General features: G+C 35.2%; 1 protein-coding gene across 7 annotated transcripts in view; it reads left to right on the top strand.

Annotated features, from left to right (window-relative positions):
- COL14A1 (collagen type XIV alpha 1 chain) overlaps nt 1–21,438 on the top strand; it is a 254,139-nt gene that overhangs the window by 152,327 nt on the left and 80,374 nt on the right. For all 7 annotated transcript variants that reach the window (XM_074387087.1, XM_039464751.2, XM_039464753.2 and 4 more), the window contains 5 exons: nt 427–569; nt 2,115–2,224; nt 5,559–5,717; nt 12,823–12,900; nt 16,069–16,155. In XM_074387087.1, the coding sequence (XP_074243188.1) occupies nt 427–569; nt 2,115–2,224; nt 5,559–5,717; nt 12,823–12,900; nt 16,069–16,155 (577 nt within the window). The remainder of the gene's footprint in view (nt 1–426; nt 570–2,114; nt 2,225–5,558; nt 5,718–12,822; nt 12,901–16,068; nt 16,156–21,438) is intronic.

Genomic DNA, 21,438 nt, shown 5'->3' on the forward strand with positions numbered 1-21,438 from the left:
TGTAGTAGAAAGTGATAATGTCATAAGTTATGTTATACAAAAGGACAATAGATCAACATTATTACATGAAAACCTTTGACACTACTAAAATGTTCAATGAGAAGTGACTGATTAGGTAAGTGATAAAGTAGACAAACAAGAGAAGATTGTGCAGCCATGAAATATCATGCTCTTAAAAATATTTAAGGAAATAGAAAATAACTATTAAATGGTGCTAAGAAAAAAAGGGGCACAATGATATGAATTGGACAAATGCACACATTCTTTACTAAATTAGATTACTACCACAGTCATCTAGTTGGTGTTAATGGTAGTCTTTTCTGTTTTTCCAAATCTCGTGTAATGAAAATGTATTTACTTTATAATGAAAGGAGTAACTTTTTTGAGGAAGGATACAATAAAGCATAATTTTCTTTCTACATTCAGGTACTTGCACCCAGAAGGATTGCCCTCCGACTACACAATCAGTTTTCTATTCCGGATTCTTCCTGACACTCCACAGGAGCCATTTGCTCTTTGGGAGATTTTAAATAAAAATTTTGACCCATTGGTTGGGGTTATTTTAGACAGTAAGTATATTTATTGAGATCACATTTGCACATACATGTATAAATCATGCATGTGGCATGCCATCTTGCCTGTTTGTGTATATTACAGAGTAACTGTAATACACTAATCTTATGTGAAAATACTAAACAATGAATTATATAGCAGCCGATTTACGCTTCTTTCATTCTTTGAACAAATATTTCTTGAGTTCCTATTTTGTGCCAACACTAGGCCTGGATGCAGTAGTGAGGAAGGCAAAGAGAGAAAAACAATTTTTATTGGGATAGGGAAAACTACAGAATGAAAGCTACAGAAAGGTTATTGGATGATCCTTTTTTTGGACATAGATATGATAAATGTGAGATGCATATTTGAAATCCCAGAGTGGATGTCAGATTAACAGCAGCATATTTCGAAGGAATTCTGGGATGGAGATAGACATTTGAAAGCTGTGTGTCTTTGCTATACAAGCCATGAGACTGGGTGGGATCATCTAGAAAATGAGTCTAGAAAGAGCAAAGAATAGGTCTGGAGGCTGAGAAATGCCAATGTGTGGAGGTTGGAAAGTTGAGGAAGAACCAATGAAGAAACTTTCTTAACCTTGTGCCCTCATGCTCTGGGATGTTGTACATCATGATCACGTAAGGAGATCAAGCTTTTGGTTAATATCACTGAGTTTTCTATATCTAGTTTTAGTTTAGGACTCCAGCAAAGCTAGGAACCAAAATTTGGAGGCTGTTGCTAGGTGCTAAGTCAAACATTTGGATAAGGAAAGTATTAAGCTTGCTTCCAACTAGTGTTTGTAAAAGGATTCTTCAGTACATAGAAACTAATCAACAACTAAATATGATATTGTGGAAGCATTTCACAATGATATTAAAACTAAGGAAAGGCTGTAGATTGAAAGGGTATACATTACTAACTCTTTATATACCTCGGGCTTGAAAACGAATTTTCTTAAAATTATTAAGACTAGCTTGCTCCTTTTAAAAACAGAGGAATTAATTTGTATCATAGGAATGAATTTGAAAGAAAATATTCATAACTTTTAAATAATAAAATATTCCTTGCAATAGGGATAATTTAAGATTAGAAAACCTTGTGCTTGTGTGGTCATAATAAATGAAATATCTTGAGTGGCATAAGTTGCACATTCCAGGAAAGTTGGTTGCTGCAGTGTGTTAAAAAGACAAAAGGACTGGTTTCCAGTCATTAAGATTTGATAAACTTAAAGCAGCTCTGTCTGCCTCTACTCCCAGCTTTGGACAATTTCTCCCAAGAGAGTGATGAGGATGAGAGTCTGGGCAAGAAGTACAGAGGAAGAGTATGTGTAGGGGTCTTTGCTTCACTGTCAGAACCACGTAGTGAGTGCTCTAAGTCAGTTCATGTAGCCAACTGAAAGTGCGCAGGAACCTGGGGACGGTAGATCACGTCCTTACCCGTCACATCGTTCTAAATACAGTTTCAAAACAAAAGATGCGTTATTACGTTTTGAGTTGAATTTTAGAAAAAAAAAATCACCTATTTTAATTATTTTTAAAATATTTTTATTTTTCTTTCAATAGATGGTGGGAAAACTCTAACATATTTCAACTATGACCAGAGTGGGGGTTTTCAAACTGTTACTTTTGAAGGACCAGAAATTAGGAAAATTTTCTATGGAAGCTTTCACAAGGTTAGTAATGTGTTTATGCATATATTCTTCATTCTGTTTGCTATTGAACAAAGCTATTGAAAAAAAATTCCATAGGGCTTTGGATCTCAGATTCCAACTGGCATGAGAATTACCTTCGTGCTTGTTAACATACCCAGAGATTCTGATTTGGTAGTTCTGAGAGAGGACCCTGAAATGTGCATTTTCTTTGCAGGTGTTCCAGAAAATAAGGGGGCCACCTTTCCTCTTTGAGGAACAATGTAGTTAAGGTTACTGTATTACCAGGTAGACAGTTGCTCATTTGCTACTTATGTGCCATGTAGGAAAGTTTGCTGGTCTGGCTGGTGCAACTAGCTATCTACCAGTGCAGGTGAAAGCACAGTCAGCTGAATCATCTTAAAATGTGCAGATAGAGATAACTGATTGCACTGATATTTTTACATATATACAAGTATTGCCCATCACTGTCATCATAACAATTACCCTGTGGAAAAAATTTTGTAAAACCCAAGTGTACTTGTCATTATTATAATAACTCAGCAATTGTGATAGAACTATGTTCCTTAACATTTGCTTCTCAGAAACACTTCTGTGGTTGATGACTGGGGTGGACATCTACCAGCATCTGCTGCTTCCTTTGTGTTTGGATAAACCCACTGATGACTGGGGTGGACATCTACCAACATCTGCTGCTTCTTTTGTGTTTGAATAAAAACCCACTGATCTGTGGTATTAAGCAGTATAGCACATACACTGCAGGATGAGCAGAGCATTTACTAGGTGGTGCAGAAAAATGCTTTGCCTCCTAACCAGGCTCTCCCTGCCCTTTTAGAGTGAGAGGAGGGAAGCTGCAGGTAATTTTCCTGGCTTCTGTCTCATGGTCTAGAATGCGGTCAAGTCAATCGAATGTATGCAACTTTGCTACTTTCTGTGGTTTTGAATGTCATAATTGTATACCACATAATTACATTAAGAACAATTGCTAAATATATATATATTCCTGTTTAATAGGACTGTACTACCAGAGGAAAAGATATCTGAAAAGCACATGAGATACAGGTGGAGATTTATTGTTCATAGCTCAGACTGGTCCCATTAGCAGCTCTTTGGACTTAACGTTGTTTACTCACCAAATTCTCTTGGCATGATTATTTTCTTGGTGATGCGGAGTCTATTGCAAAATAGTAAAAGAAAAATTGCATGGGAGATGAAAAGCATTTGAGATTTCATGAGTGTTAAAAGAAACATTGTTATTTTAGCCCACGGTTTAGGCATGAACTTGTAATTCTCATTCCAAAGAATCCTTTCTAAGTCTTAGGTGAAGGTTAAGTTTTAATTCCTTACCAGAAGAACTCAAGAAGTGAAGTTCATTAAAAATCAATTTAAAATTTATAAACCTTCGGGTTTTTAAAAGTTATGTGAAGAAAGACTTCCCTCCACTTTACAGTGTTCATATAGCCAAAAAGCCAAATGAGGAAGAAAAAAGGCTTCTCATGTGAGAAAACACTTTATAATAGACCTATTAATAGAACATCTCAATGCAAATTCAGTTTGTAGAAATCAAATTCTATTTGTTCATGGACTTATGAATAAATAGATATTTTACCTTAATTTCTCATTATTTTCAGTTTTATTTTGTACACTTTGGTTATGAAGTTTGGGCCCAAAGTCTCTTTCAAAAAGTTTTAATTATATAAATGGGCACGTAAGTGCAAACAAAGAAGCAAAATATCTTTGAAAAATTTTCAATATCTCCTTTTGCAAAACAAAAACAAGATTTTTAAGCGTGTGAATAACTCCCCACAAGTTAACAATTCTTAAGGCAGGGGTATTTGAAGCTAGGTTTTCTAGCACCCAGTATGAAAATTTCTGTAATCTGTAATAATGGAAAGTGTTCTAAGGCTCAGAAACACATAAGAATTGAATTATACTCTAGCAAATGATCATAACAGAGATGTTAATAAGAAGCAAGAAATGTGGTGAGGTTTATTCCACCCGTGTTTCTATACTTGGGCAATAGTTTATTCCTTTTTGAAGGAAAAGGATTCTCAAGAGTCCCACTGTTGATTTACATTATTTGTATCATGATCTAACTTAAATAAAGCATGAAAGAAAAATTGGTGTAAGTCCATGTGGTTTCAGCTCAAATACAACAATGAAACAAAAATGAAGTTGAGCAAAACCAGTAAAATTAAAAATAACACTGTCTTAATATGAAAGAGAACATTATTTCATTGACATTCAATTTCTGCTTATAATGTGAATACAGTACTAGCTACTGTACCTCCCATAACCTTGATTGTATTACCCAAGATTGTGTTTTTTTTTTTTTTAAACTACCATGATATCATAAACAGACTTGTAACTTCTTTTGGTTTTTACTTCGGGTGAAACCATAATTTACCTATTAATTTCACGCCATAACCTTGATTGTATTGCCCAATATAGTTTTTCTTTCAACTACCATGATACCTTACCTTAACAGATTTGTGACTTCTTTTGGCTTTAACTTAGGATGAAATCATTATTTTCCTATTAATTTCACTCTTTCAGCTCATCTGTCTGCCAAAATAAGTACTATAGTACTCATGAGGCTAACGCCATCATAAGTTACAATGCGTAGATAAGCACTGAAATGTTATGGCAGAACTTGGACATAGTGTGGTTATCTAGTTCACCTAGAATATACCACCACTGATTGTCGCCTAAATAATAACACAAACTTTTACAAGTCCTCACAAAGAATGTGTAGATTTCTTCTGAAAATATGATCATGGACCTCCAGATTCTTGAGATTCTAGTTTGAGAAAATTGCACTATCTGCTAAGCTAAACGGCTTTATTTTATTTGAACGTGGCGTCACCAGAAAGCGTTCCTTCTTTCCTCTCAGATTCTAGACCTTCTTTCCTCATCCTAAATTAAATAAATATTTTTAAAGTGTGGTTTTCCAACCACTTGTATACCTTGGATGATTTTTGGTGGTATATCAACAAGAATTTTTAATTTTGATATTTTTGTTATTTTTAATGTGCATTCAGAAAAGGCATAGCTAGTACAGCAGTCCTGTGATTTCAAAGATGCAATTGCTCTCCAGTTAGGCCAGACTTTGAAAAGTGAATCCTTTCAAAGCCATTTTAAAAAGAAATGTTAATTGGAGAAAAATAGTGATGGTACTTGAATGTGGGAAAATCATGGAGATGGTAAAAGTGTAAATTTTGTCTTCTAGCAAAACACGTGATGACAGAATTCCTTCTCTTCTCTTTCATACTTTGTAATGATGAGTCATACAGTTATACAAATTTACTTGATATTTCCTTCTGTTTCTTACCTCCTAAAACACCTTACTTTTACCTAGCTACACATTGTTGTCAGCAAGACTTTGGTCGAAGCGATTATTGACTGCAAGCAAGTGGGTGAGAAGGCAATAAACACATCTGCTAATATCACATCAGATGGTGTAGAAGTACTAGGGAAAATGGTTCGATCAAGAGGACCAGGTGGAAACTCTGCCCCGGTAAGTAAATAAACATGTGAAGCTGTATTATTGTTAAAGGAGAGAAATCCTTTTAAAGTGCATTAGCTATTTTCCAGGGGAAAGATTTAACAAAAAGGTGGGTGAGTGGATGGGTGGGTTGATGGATGGATGGATGGATAGATAGACAGAGGCCTCTTTAAATGAATTAAACATGTACATTCAAAGCTTGTGGCAGTATGCATCTGCTATATTATACAGAGCATGCATTAGGAATTAGGCTAGTTTATTTTCTAAATGCATTTTAAAATTTAAATGTTAAAATATTTATCACATGGTTTGGGGCATAAATGGTTTTTAGAAAAGAATTACAACTGTAAATGAACCTCATTTATATAAGCAAATACAAGTCCATACAAAATTAGCAAATATTACACACAGGAAATTGACATAAGCCTCTTATTTGGGTAGATTTGGGCATTTTAAAACTAGGCTTTTCCTATTACTAATGTAAAGTTTACCCTTTAATTATTAGTGGTTATTTAAGTAACATACCATTCTAAGATAATACATTTTTTATCATACAACATGGAGTTTAAATCTTGGAGACTTCCAACTGGCAAACATTCCCATCACTCAAAAAAAAAAAAAAAAAGAATAGTGCACACAGTTTTTTGTGTGTGTTAACACTGTTCATTCACAACTAATTAGCAGTATTCTCTAATTTGAATCATTCTACAATTTGTGAGGCATTTAACTCTTGTAAACAATCCCAGCTATTCTAATCTATACTTCTCTCACGTAATAGAACAAGCCAGATAATTATGAATTGCTATTGTTTCCCACTTTCACAGATCTGTAGAATTAGCCAGTTATACAAGAGCTGGTAGTTCTCAAAGACTTTTTAAGCTGAAGATCACCTTGTAAAAATGAAATCCTGTACTATGTCAAATAAATAAAATTGACCCATGGTTCTAATTCCAGGCACATGCCTGTAGTAACTACTTGGGCGGCTGAGGCAGGAGAGTTGCTTGAACCTGGGAGGCAGAGTTTGCAGTGATCACACCACTGCACTCCAACCTGGGTGACAGAGCGAGACTCTGTCTCAAAAAAAAAAAAAAAGGAAACCATTCTAGGTATATGATAATACTATTACTAATATTTTCTTAATTTTAGAAATAACAAATATAAGGTTTCTGAAAGTTAGTAGGTGTTTACTGAAGAGCAGCTATTATTATTGAAGAAAGTCAACAACACATTCCCCATTCTCCATCCCACCTTTTTCAGACTTCTAACACTTGATTATTGATAGTCACACACTATTTTCTTTCTCTTTCGTATATCCACATTTCACTCCTCTAATCAGATTATAAATGAAACCACATCATTGTCTTTGTTTAAAACCACCTTACATCACGGTGTTTAATCAATACTGATGAACGTAGTAAGTTCCCAAGAAACATTTGATAGAAATTAAATAGAATATTGTCTGTTCAAATTTTATGTCTTTCCTTAAATTTTTTTTGCATATATTCCATGTGTGATGTTGAAATAGTCCAATAATATATATTGTACCCTCTCCAAATTGTTATAATTACAATATATTTCACAGTTTTGTAATTGTATTTTAAACTACACTGTATATAATGATTATACTCCAAATAGATCACCAACTAAATATCAACGAATTTCTTTCTGAAAGCAAAAATGCCTGCAGGTTTCAGCGTGCTGATGATCAATCTTTACTTTTGGCCATGAAAGAAATGCAATTAAACAGAGCACTCTCTGTGATTACTTCCAACTACTAGTAGACAAAGGAGAATTATAGAAGTCAATAATTAAAGACTTCTTTGTAAGGCTAGTAGGAAAAAAGTCATAGCATTTATTAGAATCTAGAAGTCTACAAAGGATTACGAACTAGATTTTCAGGCTACCCACTTACTGAAGAATTTGATTATGTTGAAATGAATGTATTAGGTTAGATCTCAAGAATGCGGTTGGGGCCGGGCGCGGTGGCTCAAGCCTGTAATCCCAGCACTTTGGGAGGCCGAGGCGGGTGGATCACGAGGTCAAGAGATCGAGACCATCCTGATCAACATGGTGAAACCCCGTCTCTACTAAAAATACAAAAAATTAGCTGGGCATGGTGGCGCGTGCCTGTAATCCCAGCTACTCAGGAGGCTGAGGCAGGAGAATTGCCTGAACCCAGGGGGCGGAGGTTGCAGTGAGCCGAGATCGTGCCATTGCACTCCAGCCTTGGTAACAAGAGCGAAACTCCGTCTCAAAAAAAAAAAAAAAAAAAAAAAAGAATGCGGTTGGAAATTCAGACTTGCTTTTTGAGGGGTATTTCTTAATCATTTCAGTACAAGGTAAGAGAAGTCTCAGTTTTCAGTTTTAAATTTAGAAATCACAGACTGCCAATCTAATCTTGATATACATTGGTACTCTAATACCTAGAAAAAGGGAACATGTGTTGTGCAAATTGTGGATTATTCTAGGAGGAGTAATTATATGAGAGAGATTAGTAACTTATAGTCTCCATTCCCTGCCAAATCCAGCAATTATTCAATAAATGCCAGATGGTGGAAGAGTCTAAAGATTTAGTCTTTAAAGAAAATATATTTTTTCTAAGCCATAATTTAGTAGAATATAGATTAATGGATTTAAGGAAACAGTACTTGATTGAAATTACTCACATTCTTAATAAAATCAACTGGTGTTCAGCAGTGCAAGATTCTATAGGCAGTAATAGTCTGTACTGGACTAAATTAACAAGTAGGCTTAACTCAGCTGTCTGTATACATGTGGAATGAAACTTAACAACTGTGCTTTTCCTTTCCAATTATTTTCTCCTAAGAAGTTTCTCCTGGATTTTCTGTTACTTAATGAAATGATTCTAGAAAAGTCTTGAGTTTTTGGCATAGGATCATATTTCTTAGTGCATTTCTTCTACCTTCGCAAATCTAATACTTAGGTAATTATCCCATTGGCATGTATTTAGCTCCCTGCTGTTCAAATAAAAGAGACGTATGAGTTATGCCATGGAGTTGTCTATCATTTTAGTCACTGAATTATGGCTTTTATATAGAAATCAATAGTAGACTAGTTGATGATTCTACAAACACTTGTTTGAAAACAAGTGTTAAATCGCTTAAAAAAAAGATATTTTCACATGAACTATCTATTTTAAGCTTTTAAAATTATAATGGTGACTAATAGTTATTACAACCCTGCTGGCAGCTAGGCAGTGTGTACTTTTCTGGGATTATTTCATTTAATTCTGTAATAATACTAGAAAGAGATACATCTTTCCTACTCTGTAGATACAGAAACTGAGACTTTAAGAAGCTAGGGTCAGGTCCCCGTTCAAAAAGTGAGTGTAGTGAGATCAGAGACTATATCTGACTTCCATAACATCATCTACCTTTCATCCCAGTGCTGCTTCCATTAGGTCAGACTCGGATTATTACAGGATAAAGGCAGAGAAGGGAGTTTGGTCTGCACCAGAGACTATATGTCCTATCTGTTCATCGACAGGTTCAATTATTTGAATTACAACCTTGAGAGCAAAGTGATCAAAACTTAGCCCCAAGTGTGTCTATATCTAAAAATTCTAATACCAACAAGTGTAAGAGCTATTGATTTTTATTTTCTAATTTAATCGGTACCTTCGTGGTTTCCCTTGAATTTAATAAATTGATTAGAACAAATTAAAAACACCCAGTTCAATAGTAGACAAGTGGTAAATGCAAAATCTTAGTTTTGTGATGGCATAGATAAAAGTTAAACATGAAATTACAAAAAGAAAATGGTTTAGTTCCTCAGTACTCTTTCACCAGTATTCTTGTCCAGTGTAAAGCTCTCTAAATATTTGTATAAGTTCAGATACAGCTTTACTTTAAATTATAAACTTAATTATAGTATGTTAGAAAAAAAAATCAGAGAATAAAATTTGGCACTGAGTGGAAAGTGGAGCCAGGGGTACATTTTAATTCCCATTCACAGATCAAAATGACTCAACTGCTGAGAAACATTTTAATGTTATTTTCATGCTAACATTTGACCCCAAGCGACTTGCCTTTTGTGCTAAACCAGACAAAAATGTCTAACAATGAAAAATGAGCATTTGTAATTGGCTAAGTATTCCATTGAAAGACATGATGAGAAGTAAAAGTAGGAGGTTTTGTGTCTCTTCCTATTCTTTTTTTTTTTTTTTTTAGCAAAGATATATCTTTTATAATTTTCAGTAGTTATAAAAAAGGGCTGCTTCTTGCTTTAGGTCTCTAAAATATTCTTTGTTTAGAGCCACACTATCTTGCATTTTTAAGATACTCAAATATGAGATCTTTTGACATACAATCTTGTACTGTCTCCTGTATAATTTGTACAAATATGCATATTATTGCTTTTGGAATAAAAGCCAGAGGCTTTTTTCTCTCTCTTTTAATCAATCCCCTAAAATGTGCCTTGGAAAAAAAAAAGTCCCTAAATAAAGGCTGAGGAATCTAAACTATTACAAGTGCAAACAATTATGAATAAATTTGTTGTACTCAAAGAAAAGCTGCTGACATCATCTAACTTGCAAAAGGAAAGTCAGCCCACATAACATTCCTGAAATTATAATATTGGCTTCATTCAGCACTTAGTAGGCATTCAACCCCTGGAATAAATAAATTGAGCTCCTAAGAGTCCCAATAACTTCATAAGGTAGAAATCTAGTGAAAGGTTTGTGTAGACATTAGACTGTTATAGGTGATTAGGTGGTGAATGCTTATTTGAAAAACTTCAAGAAATCTTGATGTATACTGGGGCTTGTGAAAGACCTTTTCTTTAAGTAAGTCTTTCCATTCATGAAAATATTTTTTCTCTGAGGACTCTATTTAGAAATGAAAAATTTCTTAATGGGTAAATGATTTGCAGACTTAGCTGAATCTATCCAGTGCCGTAATAATGGGACCTATTTAATAAATGTCCCCAGACAGAATGGCATTGTGAGATTAGATTGGGCTATCTGCATTTTAAATGTTAGATCAAAGATAGTGCATGCATTTTTAAAATAAACCACAAGAAAATGGGGCATGCCGTTTAAATCTCAAACAGAACTAACCCTTCAACATGTGTTTACATTATTTAAACTTTTTCATCCCTGGATCTGTTCCGCAGAATGGACCTTGCTATGATCATAACCCATAGCAGCGATCTGAAGATTTAATGATATATGCAAAGTACTTAGGATAGTGCCTGGCACATAGTAACATTCATTCCTGAAAATGTTTGTTGCTATTGTTGTTATTTGCTAAGATTTTTCTCAATCAAAACATTTCATAGATATTATTGTGGAAAAAAACTACTATTATATTTCTGTCCTCAATACTGTCAGCACCATTTTGATTCTACTTTTTTTGGCCTTTGTATTATATATACACTTGCCAACTATATTCCAGGCACTGTTCTAAATATTTCCTCTATACTAACTCATTTGATCCTCACACCACATTGCATTAAATAATTTGCTCAAAGTCACTCAGTTTGTCAGTGGAGGAGTCAGGGATGACACCCGGGCAGTCGAGCTCCATCGTCTCAGAATCCCCATGCTCTTTGAAATATTTGTTATTTTTGTTGTCATTGTTTATAAAAATAAGCTATAATGTATTTTTTCAAATGTTTTAATTTTATTAGGTGGTACAAAAGTAATGGCAATTTTTTGCCATTACTTTTACAATAACCTAATAAAAACTTAATTTTTTACTAGACATGATATTTTTTTGTTTGGTTGTCCTGCACAGGCTCAGTTATCATACTCTTGGATGGTGGAGGGGAACTTAAACCGCTTAGGAAAACGCAGTGAGCCATGCATATGTTTCTGCAGACAGCTCAATAAATGTATATAGGATCTAGAAAATAAGATGCTTTGACTCATGGATTTGCTTTCAAAATTCAAGGGTTGTTTTATTGATCAGTTGGAATGAATGATTGCAATAAAGCAAGTTACTTGAGTATAATGACAGAAAGCCCTATTTGATTTTGTCTACTGTCAGAACAAGTTCTTTTGTGATAGTACATGCAGTTTTAATAACATGTTTCAATAGTTCTATCTACTTGGGCATTATCATTTTTCCAGAAGATGTTTGGCAAAGGAAGGTTAGTGCTATTGGGGAAAAAATAAGGAAGGTACCAAGAGTTCCAGCTGAAAACACCACTCACCAAAAGGGAGATGACAGTTTTAAAATGAAAACAATTTGATCCTTCTCCCAGATCAGTAAGAAAGCACACTCTTACTAGTTGAAAATAATGTAGGAAGAACTATAGTAGAAATAATTGGATCATTAAGCTAGTGTTAGCCCTTAATGATGTTAGAATGATGTTTCTGTATATTTCAAACATGTACATTGACTTATCACCAACATACATGAGTGGAGCAAGCCTGTCTAAATATTTATGGAATGATCAATGACTTAAAAATACACACAGTTTACATTCTCACAATACTGAATGTGAAGCTGTCATGATATTTTCCACATCGTATATAGTATTTGTGTGCTTCTGTCTTACTCCAAGTTCTTCTAGGTCAGGACTATAATTTTTTTAAAAAAATGTTTGTATTCTGAAAGTCTGCGTCATATCTGGTTTACATTATGCACTGAAGAAAAGATTACTGAGTGTGTGTACAAAGAAATGAAGTGAGAATTAATAAGCCTTCCTGAGCACTTATGATACGCCACATATTGTGATAGGTGACAATAAAGAAGAGTTTAGTCACGTAAATAATTGTATTGTGTAGTGGAAGGTGTGCTATAGAGGAGACATATGGAGTGTTGTGTGAGTACAGAGCCATTTAGGAACAGCTATGATGGGCTTTGCAAGGAAGACTTTAACAGAGGAGCTAAGCTTACTCTTTAGGTAGAAAGGGGAGGGAAATTGTGATAAGTAGGAAGGTTTAGATGATGGATGAGTAATTATAGACAAAATCTTAGATCACTGTGTGTTTGAGGAAAATAATTAGTTTGATATTGTTGGCATTACTTTTTAACTTACTGTAATGCATTATTAATGTATTGATATTTTGTTATAGAATACATAACAAAATCATAATTATAATTTATTTATATATATTTTATTGAATGACAATTTTCTTTTTAAATTGTAGTTCCAGTTACAGATGTTTGATATTGTTTGTTCCGCATCATGGGCCAATACAGACAAATGCTGTGAACTTCCAGGCCTGGTAAGCATTCTTCCTTCGTTCCTATTGATTCCTTAAACTGTATTTAATTTTCTGGAAATGAGAAGCTATTTCTCAACATTCATATCATAGGCAATTCATTGAGATGATGAAATTAGAGGTTAATAAGGAGGTATGTCTGAAATTAACAAGATTTCTCCTGTGTGACCTAGAATCACAAACGGGATGAATGACACAACTCAGAGGGTGCTGTTTACACATAGTTAAGATGTTCCAAAATTCCATTGGCTCATGAAGCCCTTAGTGTCTCAATTTTTTCTTGGCACCACTAAGCCAAAAGAAACACCTTGCAGTTCCAGTTATGAAATAATAGGTCCAAATATCTTATTAAATATTTATGTCCTAACAACTCAGTAGCCATATAAAGTTAACAATGTACACACATTGAAAGAAAAAAAAAGATATTTATATTTTATTCTTAAATGACCAACATTGCTTACTGATGGGATGTGTGTACATTCTGAGCCCTGTGCATGTCTTATATCTTGGGATCATATTGGCCATTGTCATCCTCACTTCTTTTTCCGTGTTGCTTTTTTTCATAGTACTTGCCTTTCATCATAGCAACTCTCTTTGTAAATTAGGGCATCATCCAAAAAAGGTGTTTCAGACTAGAATATTGAAACTAAAAACTACCTTGTGCTTGTCATTCATACAAAGTCGAATGCGTGCCGAATATTGCCGTGCTTCTCTTAAAATTTTAAAACATTCACAAGACCCCTGTGAGTTCAATATAGTGCTCCTGGGTATCTTGATGCATACTTTTAGAACTGTAGTCATAATCTACATGCCCTGTATGTGATGCTACTAGGAAACTAAACATTTAAAAGTTATTTATACCAAGTTATGGTATAAATATTTATGTCCTAACAACTCAGTAGCCCATATAAAATACAATACACATCAATTGAAAGAAAAAAATGATATTTATATTTTATTCTTAAATAACCATGATTTCTTACTAATGGGATGTGTGTATACTTACATATATATATATATATATATATATGTGTGTGTGTGTGTGTGTGTGTGTGTGTGTATGTGTGTGTGTTTGTGTGTGTGTATGTGTATGTGTGTGTGTATACTTACATATATATTATATATATATGTAAGCTGGCATGGATGACCCTGTCATGGTTGGACGGTAGCCATGTCTTAATAATTAAACCTGGAATTCTCTAGAGCATGGGGAAGCCTTCATGAAGTCTGTGAGATTTGACCTTATAACTGTATTAGTTTGTTTTCACTTTGCTAATAAAGACATACCCAAGACTGGATAATTTATAAAAGAAGGAGGTTTAGTTGACTCACAGTTCAGCAGGGCTGGGGAGGCTTCAGGAAAATTACAACAAAGCAGAAGGGAAGCAAACACGTCCTTCTTCACATGGTGTCAGCAAGGAGAAATGCAGAATGAAGGTAGGGGAAAACCCCTTGCAAAACCATCAGATCTTATGAGAACTCACTATCATAAGAACAGCATGGAGGTGACCACCTCTGATTCAGTACCTGGCTTACATTATGCACTGAAAAAAAAAGTTACTGAGTTGAAAAAGTTACTCCACTGGGTCTTGCCCATGACACATGGGGATTATGGGAACCGTAACAAGATGAGATTTGGGTGGGGACACAGCCAAATCATATCAGTAAGACTCACTATATCAATAAGCCAAGCCATATCAGTAAGATTTAACACCAGCTCACAACATCTACTGCAAGCACTAAATTCATGGCAGCCTGTGTTTGAGAAGGAAGCAACTCATTCTTCCTCATCAAGTTTCTGGTAAACTCTGATGAGAAATTCAATCAGAGACACCTCAATGTTATGCTTAAGGGCAGGTAGATTGGAAATTGGCAGGACAAACCCTTGGAATCCTCTATTGTATCAAACAAAGATGTGATCACCACTTTTTCTATGAAGGACTCTTCTCGTTCCTTTTCCCTTTGCTTGTCTCATTGAAGAGGCATAAATTCCATAGTAGGAAGACATGGTGCAGTAATAGTCAGCAGCACTGGCAAAACCATCACTGAATCTCTGGTTACATGTGGCCTGTTGTTAGCCTTGTTTTGGGATCTTTCAGAATACTAAAGTTTGTGTTTCACTCTAGCTGGCCAGATTTCAGGCCAGATGTGTTCACCATCTGGGGGGTTTGAACTGAAATCTTTTACTGTTGTCCAACATTTAGGGAAAAGTATCTACACCATGTAACAGGCCATTTACTCAACATTTTCTGCCTTTCTGTTGTGAATGTTGTAGAGACTCAAGTTATTTTCAGTTTGGCAATTTAACTGTCATCTGTCCTCTATTTGGCTCTAATTATTTCCCCCTAAAGTCTTAAATAATGACAGTATTTTCTCTATCCAAGGGGACTGACAAACTCCATGAAGTTCTATGGTATCTTATCCCAGGGCTGAGCTCATTTTGGCTGCTACTCTAAATGGGATATTTATAAATTGTTCAATAGCTGTTAGCAGGTGCTCTATCTTCCTTTACATTCTAGTAACTCATTCAGATATATTCAGCCTTCCATTAATAATCTATTTTGTAATGTCACATGACAACTATATTCCCTTAGAGAGAAGAAAAATGTTCTCCTATTCCAAAGCCTTAGATCAACGCTGCGATGTTTTTCTTACTTTCAACCACAGAATGTGAGCAGTTGTAGAAATTGTCACAGGGAATTGATAATGAGTTTAAACATTAATTTTATTTTGATTTTCTTTGTTTGTTTTAGTAATAGATATAGTTGTTTTGATTGAGTACTCCAACAAATTTTCTTTTATCCTTTGAAGCAGAGAAAATATAGCATAAAAAGTTTCAAGATCTTTAATTCACAGAGTACTAATACTCCAACAAAATTAAATACTAATCAGGATTTTTTTTTGGTACCCACTTCTGATTGTCTTTTCTCACCTGGATTCCCAAGCTCATTTTAGCAACAACCATTGATAATAGTGATTATCAGTGACCAGAAGGTACCCATTTATTTTTCTTTACAGAAAAGATTTTGTAATCGGGAGTGGATTCCCCACCTTTCTAATACACACTTAGAAATCTAAAAATATCTTAAACTGTTTTCTTTGAGCCAATAAAGCCATTTGTGTAAACTGGCATGCCAATGGTTGTGCTTTCTTTTTGTTGTTTATTTTCAGAGAGATGATGAGTCTTGTCCAGAACTTCCACATTCCTGCTCCTGTTCTGAAACTAATGAAATAGCTCTGGGACCAGCAGGCCCACCAGTAAGTCTTGCTGAGTTCAGCCTTAAATGTTCTTTAATAAGATGAATAGTTATCACTTGTGTGTCTAATATGTGTTGTCTGCTCTACTAAATGGCTAGCATTCACTTAATCGTAGGAGTAAAGTGAGACACAGAGATGTTAGGTAACTTGATTAAAGAACACAGCTTGGAGGAGCTGGGCTTCAAATCCAAGTCTCCATGACTCCTAGAGATGATGCTCCTCACCATTGTGCCATATGGGGTCTTGTACTAGTCTATACACAAAATCTTCCCAATAAGCTACTATGGTTAATTTTCAGTGTGAATATTTCAAACCATATCCTTTGCTTGTACCTGTGAGAGTTGCATACACCTGCTTTGTCCACTCTCTCTCTTTTTAAACTTTTACTTTAGGTTCAAGGGTACATGTGAAGGTTTGTTGCAAAGATAGGTAAATTCATGTCATGGAGATTTGTTGTATGGATTGTTTCATCACCCAACTACCAAGTCTAGTACTCAATAGCTATTTTTCTTCTCCTTTCTCTCCTTCCATCCTTAACCCTCAAGTAGGCCCCAGTGTCTGTTGTTCCCTTTCTTGTGTCCATGAGTTCTCACAATTTAGCTCCCACTTACAGATGAAAATGTGGTATTTGGTTTTCTGTTTCTGTGTTAGTTTCCTAAGGATAATGGCCTCTAGCTCCATCCATGTTCCTGCAAAAGACAGGATCTTGATCTTTTTTTATAGCTGCATAATATTCCATGATGTGTATGTACCACATTTTCTTTATCCAGTCTGTCACTGATGGGCATTTAGGTTGATTCCATGCCTTTGCTATTGTGAATAGTGCTACAATGAACATTTATGTGCATATGTCTTTGTGATAGAATGATTTATATTCCTTTGGGTATATACACCTAGTCATGGGATTGCTGGGTTGAATAGTTGTTCTGTTTTTAGCTCTTTAAGGAATTGCCACACCAATTTTCACAATGGTTGAACTAATTTACACACCTACCAACAGTGTATAAGGGTTCCCTTTTCTTTGCAACCTTGCCAGCATCGGTTATTTTTTTTATTTTTATTTTTTTTAACTTCTTAATAATAGCATTCTGACTGCTGTGAGATGGTATTTCATTGTGATTTTGATTTTTATTTCTCTCACGATCAATGATATTGAGCTTTTTTTCATATGCTTTTTGGCCACTTGTATGTCTTCTTCTAAGAAGCATTTTATTTATGTCCTTTGCTTACTTTTTATTTATTTTTTATTTTTTTTTATTTATTTATTTTTTAATTTATTTATTGCATTTTAGATTTTGGGGTACATGTGAAGAACATGCAAGATTTTTGCATAGGTACACACATGGCAGTGTGATTTGCTGCCTTCCTTCCCCTCACCTATATCTGTCATTTCTCCCCATGCTATCTCTCCCCACCTCCCCACACCCCATCCCTCCCCCATTCCCCCCTAACGGACCCCTTGTTTACCTTTTAATTGGGTTGTTTGGGTTTTTTCTTGTGAATTTGTATAAATTCCTAATAGAGGTGGATATTAGACCTTTGTCAGATGCATAGTTTGGAAAAATTTTCTTCCATTCCGTAGGTTGTCTGTTTACTCTGTAGGTAGGTACTTTTGCTATGCAGAAGCTCTTTAGTATAATTAGAGCCCATTTGACAATTTTTGCTTTTGTTTTGATTGCTTTTTGTTTCATCATCATTAAATCTTTGCACATGCCTATGTCCTGAATGGTACTGCCTAGTTTGTCTTCTAGGGTTTTTATAGTTGTGGGTTTTACATGTAAGTCTTTAGTCCATCTTGAGTTAGTTTTTGTATGTGGTATAAGGAAGGGGTCCAGTTTCAATCTTCTGCATACAGCTAGCCAGTTATCCCAACACCATTTATTGAATAGGAAGTTCTTTCTCTATTGCTTGTTTTGTTTGTTTGTTTGTTTGTTTTTATTGTACTTTAGGTTCTGGGGTACATGTACAGATCATGCAGGATTGTTGCATAGGTACATACATGGTAAGGTGGTTTGCTGTCTCAACCCTCTGTCACCTATATTTGGCATTTCTCCCCATGTTATCTCTCCTCACACCTTGCTGTCCCTCCCCTAGCTCCCCCAACAGACCCTAGTGTGTGATGCTCCCTCCCTGTGTCAATGTGTTTTCATTGTTCAACACCCACCAGTGAGTGAGAACATTTGACTTTCTGTACTTGTGTCAGTTTGCTGAGAATGATGAAGCAAGTTCTTAACAACCTACAACAAGACTTAGACTCTCTCACAATAATATTGGGAAACTTTAACACTCCACTGTCAATATTAGACAGATCAACAAGACAGAAAATTTACAAGGATATCCAGGACTTGAACTCAAATCTGGACCAAGTGGATCTAATAGACATCTACAGAACTCTCCACCCCAAATCCACAGAATATACATTATTCTTAGCACCACATCGCACTTACCCTAAAATTGACCACGTAATGGGAAGTAAATCACTTCTCAGCAAATGCAAAAGAATGGAAATCATAACAAACAGTATCTCAGACCACAGTGCAATCAAATTAGAACTCAGGATTGAGAAACTAACTCAGAACTGCACAACTTCATGGAAACTGAACAACTTGGCTCTTGATTGTTGACTGGATAAACAATGAAATGAAGGCAGAAATAAAGATGTTCTTCAAAACCAATGAGAACAAAGACACAACATACAGAATCACTGGGACACATTTAAAGCAGTGTCTAGAGGGAAATTTATAGCAATATATGCCCACATTAGAAACAAGGAAAGATCAAAAATCGACACCCTGTCATCAAAATTGAAAGAGCTAGAGGAGCAAGATCAAAAAAACTCAAAAGCTAGCAGAAGACAAGAAATAACTAAGAGCAGAACTGAAGGAGATAGAAACACAAAAACTCTTCAAAAAATTAATAAATCCACTAATTGGTCTTTTGAAAAAATCAACAAAATAGACCTCTAGCCAGATTAATAAAAAAGAAAAGAGAGAAGAATCAAATAGATGCAATAAAAAACAATAAAAGGGATATCGCCACTGATTCCACGGGAAAACAAACTACCATCAGAGATTACTACAAACAACTCTATGCACATAAACCAGTAAACCTGAAAGAAATGGATAAATTCCTGGACACCTGCACCCTCCCAAGCCTAAACCAGGAAGAAGTTGAGGCTCTGAATAGACCAATAACAAGGGCTGAAGTTAAGGCAGCAATTAATAGCCTACTAATCAAAAAAAGTCCAGGTCTGGGTGGGTTCACAGCCGAATTCTACCAGACGTACAAAGAGGAGCTGGTACCACTCTTTCTGAAACTATTCCAAACAAAAAGACGGAATCCTTCCCAAATCATTTTATGAGACCAACATCATCCTGATACCAAAACTTGGCAGAGACTCAACAAAAAAAGAAAACTTCAGGCCAATATCCCTGTTGCTCGTTTTTGTCAGCTCCGCTGAAGATCAGATGGTCATAGGTGTGTGGTCTTACTTCTGGATTCTCTATATTATTCCATTGTTCTATGTGTCTGTTCTTGTACCAGTGCCATAATGTTTTGGTTACTGGAGCCCTATAGTATAGTTTGAAGTCAGAAAACATGATGCCACCAGCTTTTTTCTTTTTGCTTAGGATTGGCTTGACAATTCAGACTCCTTTTTGGTTCCATATGAATTTTAAAATACTTTTTTCTAGTTCTGTAAAGAATGTTATTGGTAGTTTGATAGGAGTTGCATTAAATCTGTAAATTGCTTCAGGCAGTATGGCCATTTTAACAATATTGATATTTCCTATCCAAGAGCATGAAATGTTCTTCCATTTGTTTATGTCATCTCTGATTTCTTTGGGCAGTGTTTTATAAATCTCATTGTAGAGATCTTTCCACCCTTGTTAGCTGTATTCCTAGGTATTTTTTGCTTTTTGTGGCCGTTGTAAATGGGATTGCATTCTTGATTTGGCTCTTGGCTTGGCTGCTGTTGGTATATAGGGATGTTAGTGATTTTCATATATTGATTTTGTATCCTGAAACTATACTAAAGTTGTTTGTTAGCTGAAGGAGCTTTTGGACTGAGACAATGGGGTTTTCTAGACATAGAATCATGTCCTCCACAAACAGGGATAGTTTGACTCCCTGTCTTCCTATTTGGGTGTCCTTTCTTTCTTTCTCTTGCCTGATTGCACTGGTCAGGACTTCCAATATATGTTAAATAGGAGTGGTGAGAGAGAGCATCCTTGTCTTGTGCTGGTTTTCAATAGGAATACTTCCAGTTTTTGCCCATTCAGTATGATGTTGGCTGCAGGTTTGTAATACATGGTTTTATTATTTTAAGATATGTTCCTTTGATTTCTATTTTATTGAGAGTTTTTAGCATGAAGCAATGCTGAATTTTATCAAAAGCCTCTTTTGCATTTATTGAGATATATACGTGGTTTTTGTCTGTAGTTCTGTTTATGTGACAAATCACATTTATTGATTTGCATATGATGAGCTAACCTAGCATCCTGGGGATGAAGCCTACTTGATTGTGGTGGATTAGCTTTTTGATGTGCTGCTAGATTCAGTTTGCAAGTATTTTGTTGAGGAATTTTGAATTTGATGTTCATCAAGGATATTAGCCTGAAGTTTTATTTTCTCTTGTTGCGTCTCTGCCAGGTTTTGCTATCAGGATGATGCTCACCTCATAGAATGAGCTGAGGAGGAGTTCTTCCTCCTCAATTTTTTGGAATAGTTTCTAAAGGAATGTTACCAGCTCTTCTTTCTACATCTGGTAGAATTTGACTGTGAATCTATCTGGTCCTGGGTTTTTTGTTTGTTTGTTTGTTTGTTTGTTTTGGTTGGTAGGCTATTTATTATGGATTCAATTTCAGACCTTGTTGTTGGTCTATTCAGGGAATCAATTTCTTCCTGGTTTAGTCTTGGGGGGGAGGGGTGTGTATGCAGGAATTTATCCATCTCTTCTAGGTTTTCTAGTATATGTGCATAACATTCCTTTTTTATTTGTATTTATTTGATCTCCTCTCTTTTCTGCTTTATTGGTCTATTTGGTGGCTTATCTATCTTACTAATTTTTTCAAAAGATTAATTATTGGATTTGTTGTCTTTTGAATTTTTTTTATGTCTTGAATTACATCAGTTCAGCCCTGTTCTTGGTTATTTATTGTCTTCTGCTAGTTTGGGGGTTGATTTGCCCTTGCTTCTCTCATTCTCTCAGTTGTGATATTAGGTCGTTAATTTGAGATCCTTCCATCTTTTTGATATGGGTGTGTAGTGCTATGAATTTGTCTC

The sequence above is a fragment of the Saimiri boliviensis genome, chromosome 15 (assembly GCF_048565385.1).
Source record: "Saimiri boliviensis isolate mSaiBol1 chromosome 15, mSaiBol1.pri, whole genome shotgun sequence".
Classification (NCBI taxonomy): Eukaryota; Metazoa; Chordata; class Mammalia; order Primates; family Cebidae; genus Saimiri; species Saimiri boliviensis.